This window comes from Octopus bimaculoides, chromosome 7, assembly GCF_001194135.2.
Source record: "Octopus bimaculoides isolate UCB-OBI-ISO-001 chromosome 7, ASM119413v2, whole genome shotgun sequence".
Classification (NCBI taxonomy): Eukaryota; Metazoa; Mollusca; class Cephalopoda; order Octopoda; family Octopodidae; genus Octopus; species Octopus bimaculoides.
The window spans coordinates 60758940-60769622 of NC_068987.1; the positions used below are offsets into that span (position 1 = coordinate 60758940).

At 38.8% G+C, this 10683-nt stretch overlaps 1 protein-coding gene across 10 annotated transcripts in view; it reads left to right on the forward strand.

Moving 5' to 3' along the window:
* LOC106867691 (tumor protein p53-inducible protein 11) overlaps window positions 1-10683 on the forward strand; it is a 553124-nt gene that overhangs the window by 458875 nt on the left and 83566 nt on the right. For all 10 annotated transcript variants that reach the window (XM_014912640.2, XM_052969715.1, XM_014912637.2 and 7 more), the window contains exon 4: window positions 5132-5231. In XM_014912640.2, coding sequence (XP_014768126.1) covers window positions 5132-5231 — 100 coding nt within the window. The remainder of the gene's footprint in view (window positions 1-5131; window positions 5232-10683) is intronic.

Here is a 10683-nt window from a genome sequence, read left to right on the forward strand (position 1 = left end):
TAAAAGCACCCACTACACTCTCTGAGTGGTTGGCGTTAGGAAGGGCATCCAGCTGTAGAAACTCTGCCAAATCAGACTGGAGCCTGGTGTTGCCATCCGGTTTCACCAGTCCTCAGTCAAATCGTCCAACCCATGCTAGCATGGAAAGCGGACGTTAAACGATGATGATGATGATGATGATGTGTCCATCATTTTGAATCCAAGTTTTGTCCCTGTTAACGGGAGTGTCTGGATCTACCTCAATGTCATAGCAACCACCCTCTCACCACCTTGCCCAGTTTTGGGTGCCCTTCCTTCTGAAGCCAACCCTCCCAATTTCCTCCTCCACCTGTCTCCTCCACATTTTCCTTAGTCTACCTCATGATTGCTGTTCATTTACCTCAAACTCTAGCACCCGCTTCAGAGCATGCTCCTCAACATATACGCATACCATCGCACTTCATTCGCCCTTGCCAGCCATTTCACTGCTTCCTCCAATCGCAGCATCACCATCAAGTCCGCAGTCCTCCTCTTATCAAACAGCTTTGTGCCACACATTTCTCTCACCATTGCTCTCTCAGTCCTTCTCAAAATTGCCATCTCTCTCTCTCTGTCTCAAACACCATGTCTCACTCCCATACAGCATTGCAGCTCTCACACAACTCCTATAGAACTTTCCTTTCGTCTTCATTGATAACCTTTTCCCATATAACAACGCTCCACATTCCCTGAACTTCACCCAGCCAAGTCTCGCTCTTGCTGTCACAGCTGCTTCACATTCACCCTATGTCCCAAATAACGAAACCCTCTCACCGTCTCCACCTCATCACATAATGTTTCCACTCACTTTGCCAGCCCTCCAGTTGCTTTCTCACATCTTCCACAAACAAACTCTCTTGCCACTCTTGGGGTCACTTTCTTCATTTTCATACATCTACCATGAATTCATTTCTCATATCTTGTACACAACACTGCATTTGCCTTTACCCTCCTCCCACATACATCACATGGATCCACCTTACTCACTAACACTTCTCCTTCTACCCCACTCACCATCACCTTTGCCTTCCTGAGGTTTACCATCAAACTCTTGCTTTCAAACGCCTCCTTCCATTTCCAAAACTTCTCTCTCAATCCCTACATCATCTCACTCATCAGAACAAGGTCATCTGCACACAGTATCTCCATTAGCAATCCCTCTCTTGCAATTTCCATCACCACACCAACCACTATTGCAAACAACAATGGTGACAACACAGATTCCTGATGCACACCAACTTTCACCGCAAACTCCTCCGACAGCTCTGATCCAATTCTCACTCTTGTCTTTACCCCCTCATACAAACTCATCACTGCTCTCACTATTACCTCTAGTACACCTCACTTTCTCAATGCCCACTCAATCACATTCCTTGGAACCCTATCAAATGCCTTCTTCAGATCAACAAAGCACTTGTACAACTCTTTCCCCTTATATCGGTATTCCTCCTGCAATCTTCTTACTGCATTTATTGTCTCCCTTCCTAGCATAAAACCAAATTACATCTCATCCACATCCACCCCTTTCCAAATTCTCTTCTCCAACACCCTTTCCACTATCTCCATTGCATGCTCCAATAACTTCACTCCCCTATACACCCCACAACTCATCACATCCCCGTTCCCCTTGAAGATTGGTACCACCACACTTAGTGCCCAATTGTCTGGCATTCTTCTTCCATCCAGCACGCCTGCGCAGAGCTCCAACATCACAACAATCCCTATCTCTCCACTTGCAGTTATCATTTCCACACTTCTGATGGACCAGCTGCCCTTCTTGTTTTCATTTCCTTCATTGCCTCCACTACTAACCCTCTCCACTGGCCCCTTCACCACAGCAACTTCCACCCTCTGATCCCATTCATTCTCCTCATTCATAATTCCCTCCATATGCTCCTTTCAAACTCTTCTCCTGTTCATCTCACTAAAATTCAACCTTCCATTACTCCCCCTCATGCATCTTCCTCCCTCAACATCTCTTCCATCATTTTTCATTGATTTAATAAACCTAAACACTCTATCTGGGTTCTCATCCAGTCCACTCAACCTCTCCTCAGCCTCCTTCCTCGTAGATCTTACAACCACCCTCTTTGCATGACTCTTCATGTTATTATACCTGGCTTTCATTTCCTCAGTCTTATTACATAAAACTTTGTGCACTTCCTTCTTCCTCACTATTGCATCCCTCACCTCCTTGTTCCACTACCATGTATTTCCTTGATCTCTCCTACCCTTCCTCCTCCCACACACTTCGTCACATGCCTTTAGTACCCCTTCTTCAAAAGTCCTCAACAAATCTGGTGCATCAATGCTTACCAACTCCCCGACTCTCTTCAAACCTTGCTCTTGTTTCTTCTTCCTTCAGTTTCCACACCTTTCTCCTCTCAACCGTTCCCTTTCTCACATACTTTTTAACTTTCCTTTTATCCAAGTCAGCAACCACCAACCTGTGCTGCAATCAATGCCAGGCCCACCTGACTGGCTCCTGTGCTGGTGGCATGTAAAAAGCAGCCACTACGCTCTCGGAGTGGTTGGCATTAGGAAGGGCATCCAGCTGTAGAAACATTACCAGATCAGATTGGAGCCTGGTGCAGCCACTGGCTCTCCAGACCTCAGTCAAACCATTCAACCTATGCCAACATGGAAAACAGACGTTAAAAAATGATGATGTGTTAAAACGAGATGTCAATGTTATTTTCATTTTTGCATAATTTAGACGACAATTTATTCACCACACCCTGTATATATATTTTTATAATGTTATTACAAATTAGGGATTTTACCAATAGAACCTCAGCTCACTATTTCAGGATAACCTTATTGTATGGAATACACATAGAAAGTTATATCCAATAAAATAGTAAAAGCAGTTAAAAAGCCTACTATAAAGTACAATAAAGTTATTTGAAAATATATATAACTTACCTATTATTAGTCTGCAGGGAAAGAATGTATTTCTAATCAATGCTACACGTGTTTCTGTGCTGGTGGGGTGTTTATCAAGGCTATACCTAATACATAAATCCATCAGTGCATCCTCAGGATATTTATCTTATTGTTATTATTAACGGATCAAAGTTAAAATATTATTAAAAGTCATATTAAATAGAGAAATAAAAATATATAAACTACAAATATATTTTTAAAAATTAAAAAAATTAAACACCTAAATTACAATACCGAGATATATATATATATATATATATATATATATATATAAAATGCTAAACCTAAGGAAACCCTCAACGGCTATATTATAAACACATCAAATCCTACAACCTATCTATATAAACATTATGGGAATTAATAATTTAGTGTCAGATTTACCCCTGTCTTTACAAGTATGAATTACCATTTTTTTTTTAATGTCTAACATAGGTTAATAGTATTTAAAAAGATTATTTTGTAAAAACTACTATATACATTATAAATTTATTGAATAAAACTAGTAAAAAAAAATCTAGTGAAAAAATTAACAAAGGAAGAATACTTATCGACATAATGTTTAGGCTGCTCCCTCTGTCATGCGCTAAGTCATGATATATATTTATCTATCTATCTAGACAATTACATGCACGTACACTTAGCAGATGCTAGGTATCATGGTGGTGTTGTGTAATTTCAACACATTGAGCCTACAATCTGGTTCCAGTTCTGATATGTAGCCATTTCCCTTTTATCATTAACACATGTACCTAACAAAAATAGACTGTACACTGGAGAGAAGAGAATGAGTGTAACATGTCCAGATTGCAAAATAAGAAAACAAAAAAACTGCACCCCATACAAATTAAGCACCGCATGTTGTAACATGCGATATGTTTCTCAGATAAGCAACATCATGGTATGTCTAGACTAACAGCTCTATGAATCACACCGAGTTATTGTTTGGCCAACTGTCAACTGTTTATACTGAGCTGAATTAGGATCGCATAATTCCTACACACTCAAGAAGAGTATGACTTCATAGACTCTTATTCTTCTTGTGAATATAAGATTTTGTGGTCAGCTTTATCTTTTGTTATTCTAGGGTCAATGAGATAAAGTACCAGTCAAGTTTTGCGTTTGTCAGTATTGGCTAGCCACTGTTTCTCAAAATTGCTGGTTTTCTTCCTAAACCAGTGATTCCCAACCTTTTTCAGCCCAGGGACCATTTTTTACTTGAAAAAATTTCTAGGGACCATTTCTACTTTTACTTTAGGCTGTTCTATTTTCACACTAAGATACTTAATGAAAAGGCAAAATAGTCTATTTACACTTTAAAATTTGTTTTAGCAAACCAAAGATAAAATTTTAAATTTATTTTAGTAAACAAAGATAAACACAAGATATCAAAATAATTTTTCATAAAGTCGTTCATTTTCAGTCCATTTAGCTAGTGACTAGCTTGATATTGGTGTTTCTGACACAAGATATCATAATCAATTTTAATGAACTTATTTTAGTCTTAGTCTAATAGTTCCTCTGCTGTTGATATCTAATTTATTTCGTTTTCTACTGAAAATAGCTACAACAGGTGGAAATGCAGATTCCACCATCCATGTGGTAGGGAAAGAAATGATGTTTGCTTCTACATGTTGAAAAATATTTGGGTGTGATTCCTTTATCGATATGTAGGCAAAGACACCTTCTTTTTCAACTCTTATTCTCAGTTTCATATTCTTTTTCAAATCCAACAACATTTCAGCCAAATCAAAATTTTCATCTCCTGGCTCATAATTTTCTAAGTCTACAAACTAGTGGATAATCCATCTTTAATAAATTATTGTATCTTCTCTCAAATTCTACATGAAGACCTTCAAGATGGGTAATGCATGCAGCAATGCATTCCGATGTAGGGACAATGGTGTTAACATATTGAAATGATGCCAAATTTCTTTTTTCAAACTGTTTTTTCTAAAATTTCAAATCCTTCTAAGGTTAACATCATTCATTGTCCTTCCAGGTTTGATAGAATAAATGCCAGTCAAATACTGTGGCCAATATTATTGGACTGTTCCCTCCCAACAAAAAAATTTAGGAATTTTAGAATGAATGTCTTAAATCATCATTCCTATTATTGAAGTTGTTTATTTGATTGAGATTTAATAATTTTGACTTTTTCTTTTTCCAGGCTTTGGTATTCCCTCAACACTTGTATGAAACAGCTTTCGAAGCAGTTGAAGGACAATGTCTTACTCTCCCTGTGAGGTTCTATGGCGCAGCTTTACTAAGTAAGCACTCTGTTTATTATTAATATTATTATGGTCTGGCTCAAGTTCAGTCTTATTCCTGATAGGATTTATGTGGGTAGCAGGTTACTACTTGTAACCTTAAATATCCACAAGTTTTCAGTTGTCTTTCAAATGCTTAGGACCCTCCTGATAATCCTTGCTGTCCCTAGGAGATTAACTTTCTGTAGGAGCTTATCATTTTTATTATTATTATTATTAAGGTGATGAGCTGGCAGAATTGTTAGCACACCAGGCAAAATGCTTAGCGGCATTTCTTCCACCTGTACATTCTGAGTCAAGGTCAACTTCATCTTTCATCCTTTCGGGGTCAATAAATTAAGTACCAGTTGAACAGTGGGGTCATTGTAATCGACTAGTCTCCTCCCTTGAAATTTCAGGCCTTGTGTCTTTAGTAGAAAGGATTATTATTAATATTAATATTCTGCTGAGGTTGATAAGCTCCCTCCCACAAATTTCAGGTTTTGTGATTATAGTAGAAAGAATTATTATTATTATTAAAGGCAGCAAGCTGACAGAATTGTTGGCTCAGTGGGAAAATTGCTTAGTGGCATTTTGTCCGTCTTCATATTCTAAGTTCAAATTCCAGTGAAGTCGACTTTGCCTTTCATCCTTTTGGGAATGGTAAAATAAATATCAGTTAAACACTGGGGTTGATGCAATTGACTTTCCCTCCTCCCCTAATACTTCTGCCCTTGTGCCAAAATTTAAAACCAGTATTATTAAGGTGGTGAACTGGCAGAATTGTCAGTATACTGTGTGTAATGTTTAGCAGTATTTCACCCATCTTTTCATTCTGAGAGCAAATTCCACTGGGGTCAACTTTACCTTTCATCCTTTTGGGGTTGATAAGTACCAGTTGAACACTGGGTCAATTTTAATCAACCTAGCCAATTACCCAAACTTGCTGGCCTTGTGCCAGAATTTGAAACCATCATTATTATTATTTCTTATTCATTTAGAGGCTAAACAATTTTAAGTAAATGGTTTCAGATACTCAATCATTGCTCAACAAAGGTCACAACTTGTCAAGTAGCCTATAATAAAAGAGGTTTTTCTTAAATTGTCATGTTTTAACATAGGGCAATGGTAACCCTAAGAAAAAATTTTTCCATGCCACTGTACAATCAGTATTATTCTACAGGGTCACTCATACTGTTAGTACAGGTTTACTGCTTTCACATTCGCTAAACATCTGGCCTTGTACCAACATCATCATCTTTATCATATTTAATCCTTTTGTATTTAAACCAACCATATCTGGCTCAAATATTCTTCTTGTTTTATGCTCAGCTAGCTAGATCTGGATTCTCTTCTATTATGTCATTTTAAAAATAAACAATAATTTCATCAAAATCTCTAAGCTACAAGATAATGCATGATTAATTTAAAACAGTGTGAATGAATAGGTATTACATTTGACAGAAAAACCTGATCACTAAAAGGTTAACATCTGTGTTCCATGCTGGCATGAATTGGACTGTCTGACAGGATTTGATTGGTCCAAGGCCTGCACTGTGCTCCATTGTCTGCTTTGGCATGGTTTATATGGTTGGATGTTCTTTCTAACACCAACCACTTTACAGTATGTGCTGGGTTCTTTTTACATGTCACCAGCACTAGTGAAGTTGCCATGCAGCTTGCAAACTATGGACCATGCGGGAAGTTTGAGCTAAAGTAGGAGAGATGGGTGGGAGTAGAACATGTTCTTGTAGAAGAGCTACATAGTTACTCACATTTAGTAGGGGAAGGAGAGAATGATCAGTAGGAGCTATGAAAAGATATTGATGAGGTGTCCAGGTGGCTGCTTAATGTAGGAAGTGAGTTGATGGCACAGTGCTGTGAATTATCATCATCTATTTGTTTACTTTAGCTGTCAGTAACAAAATGAAATAAAGAAGACATCTGCTGTTAAACAATACTAGGAAAATATGAAATGAAATATTTTTGCTATCAAAGAAATAGAAACCAAAAGTCATGTAATCTCATAGTTATCATGATGAATATTATGATTGAACTATCAGAAATGATACAGTATCAAACTAAATGTTTTACTTTGGCTATGCGGTTAAAAAGTTCACTTCCTCAGTCATGGTTTCAGGTTCAGTTCTCACTGCGTGACACCTTGAGCAAATATATTCTACTACTATACCCACAAGCCAACCAGTTTGTGAGATGGAACTCAAGACCTCTACATTCATTTGCATATCATAATCATCATCATCATTGTTTAACGTCCACCTTCCATGCTGGCATGGGTTGGATGATTTGACAGGAGCTGGCCAGGCAGGAACCTACACCAGACTTCTGTGTCTATTTTGGCACAGATTTTACAGCTGGATGCCCTTCTTAAGACCAATGACCCATCAGAGTGGACGGAGTGTTTTTTACATGGCACAAGCACCGGAGAGGTCAGTTTTTTACAGCTGGATGCCCTTCCAAATGCCAACCACTTAACAGTGTGGACTGGATATTTTTTGCATGATACCAACACTAGCAGGGTCACCAAGTAACTTGCAAGACAAAGATCCTTTGAAAGGAAAGGGGCATTGGAGAAGGAAGATAACGATCCTTTGAGCAGAGTGTATTCAACATCACTCTGTTTATTTGACCTTTTGACCCGAAACAATTATGTACAACACAATTGTTATTATGATGCCTGCTATATATATAAAATAGTGCAATACAAGAGTATTGTTTTCCAGTAAAATAAAGCACCATATGTTTAAAATATAAATATAGAATGGTAGTACAACAATGCACCAATTTTTAATGGAAATAGCTGTTGATAATATACAATGCTATAATAAAGCTTCACTGTATATACTGGCAAAGATGTGTGCGGGCGGCGAACATAAGAAATTTCATCTTACCTGTAGGAAGAACATATCAGATAAATGTCCAACCCAGATGTGCATATTGTTGTACCTAGGTTTCAAACTCTTCAAGTTATGATTGTTAATGTAAACTTGATTAGTTCTTGATTTACCAGAACAAAATTACAAAAAAAATATTTAAAATAGTGCAATACAAGAATATTGTTTTTCAGTAAAATAAAGCACCATATGGTTAAGGTATAAATATAAATATAGAATAATGGTGGTACAACAATGCACTAATATTGTTTGGTTTCAGGTTCGATTCCATTATAACCCCAAGCCAATCAAAGCCTTATAAGTGTTCTGGTGGACAGAAATTAAAAGAAACCTATTTGGTGTGTGTGTATATATTTGTGTCTCCTTGTCTTGACATTGCATGATACATGCAAATGATGCAAGCAGTGTCATTTGTTTCCTGTATTCTGAGTTATCATGTCTGGCGATGGAAAAATATTACCTTGCTGGCCTTGAGCCAAAATTTGAAACTATTATTATTAGTAGTAGTAGAAGTAGTAGTCCTGATGGAATGCACATGTTTGTCCACTTGAAGGTTTTTGCTCTGAATTTTGGTTTCCAAAAGTTGTTAATTACTTATTTTATTTCTAGACGTTTAACCAAAACACCTTTGTATTGGTTGGCTGTTTTGGGTTGTTAGTGCCCCTTTGGGAACTGTAATCTCAACATAATTTTTTCAAATCTAATTAAAAAAAAAAAGCATGGTGAAGCCAGGCTTGTTGAAAGACATAGAAAAGGAAGTGAGACATGCTTCACATAGAGAGGTGCAAGATGCCGTAATGCCCTCCGCCTACTACCCACAAATAGGAGAGATTGAGCACGCAGCAGGTTCAAATTCGCACGCAAAAAATTGCCAAGTTGTCAATCAAAAATAATAGTAGCAACAAATTCAGCGACATAAGAAACTATGAAGCTGAATTCCCTCTAATCCAATGGAATATTCCAACACAAAAGACAGCTCATAACATCAGTATCACAACTATAACCAACTCTGTTGCTGCTACCACTACAAATAAACTAAAGACAGCATATAGTAACAGTATCACGACAACAACTGACTCTGCCTCCACTACAACAAATAACATCATAATAAATGGCAAAAATTCATTCACTGTAATGGCAGCCAAGGACAAGGAATTTTTTGGCATGGATTTGCTTCAGAAAGACATGTGTCTAGCTGAGGCAGCTAAATTAATAAGACTTGAGAAAGCTTGAGCGAATATTGCTATCCCCACCGAGGTCTCAGTAGAAACAAAGAAGAACACTTTGTTGTATATATGCATCTCTGTAAACATGAAGCAGCCAGAGATGGCGAGTCTGGTAGATGTGGAAAAAGCACTGAAAGAAATAATGCTGGACATTCTGTGTATTTTGAGGGCAAAACAGTTTGCAGGCATTTCAGTACTCTTTAAATCTGAAGCTCTGGCAGCCAAACACTGTGGTTCCCTGCTGGAGTGAAAAATATGTGCTCCAAGGACTGGTTAAATTACTTGGGGTCTGGTTTGGACCAGACCTCCAGGTAGACAAGAACTCGGGGGAGGTGACAAGCAGGGTAGCTAATCTCACCCAGAAATGGGCAGAGAGAAAGCTGCTCCTGAAAGGTCAGGCAGAGGTGGCGAATGTGTACATCGCTTCCGTCATGTATTATCGCCTGACTGTTGTCTTTCCTCTGCATCATGGCTGAGCAAGCTGGAGCGCTTGCTCTTCTGCTTTCTGTGGAAAGGACATGTTCTGCTCATCAAATGATCCATCTGTTGTCAACAGTTACTGAGTGAAGGGCTGGGCATGCCATGGCTAATGTTGTGCAGACACACACTGAGGCTGCAACATCTCCAGCACTTTCTTAACAGTGAACAGGTGTGGTCGCTGTTTGTCAAGCAGGATTTTCCACATCTCATTGACAGAGCTACAGTCCTGGATCAAGCATAGATCAAGAAAGGGTGTCTGGCACCTGGTGTATTGGCAAGCACTCACAGCTTTCTGCCAGTTGGGCAACACGGTCAGTAAAATTCTACTATGGAGTTCTATAAGGGATTAGTGGCGAGCAAGAGCGACGATGTTCTCTGGGAAACTCTGGGCGTCAGTATGGATCAGTTAACTGGTCTTCTCCAGAGGTCTTTTGGGCCAAGACCTATGGATAACTAACAGAAATCCCTGGCCTGGCAGTGCTACCTGGGTATTCTGCCAGTTTGAGACAAGCTCTACAGACACAGAGGTGCTGTCAGACAGACCTATCTGAGGTGTGTGCAAGGCGACGAAACATTCCTGCGCATGTCCCATGTCTGTGGATTACTAATTTGTGGAGCTTTGTCGAACAGCTGTTACATGTAGGATGAATCCGGTTATCAGTCAAATTCATCATGATGATCGCCCCACCACCTTCCTTTGGCTGGGAAGGAGAGGCAGTTTTTCTCTGTCTGGTAGCGAAGGAGGTAGTGTGGTGGACGAGATTGAAAGGACTGAAGACAGGTACTTTCCTCCTCATTGACTTTTTGAAGTTCCACTTGAAAAAGAAAGTGAGAGTAGATAGGGAAGTTCTC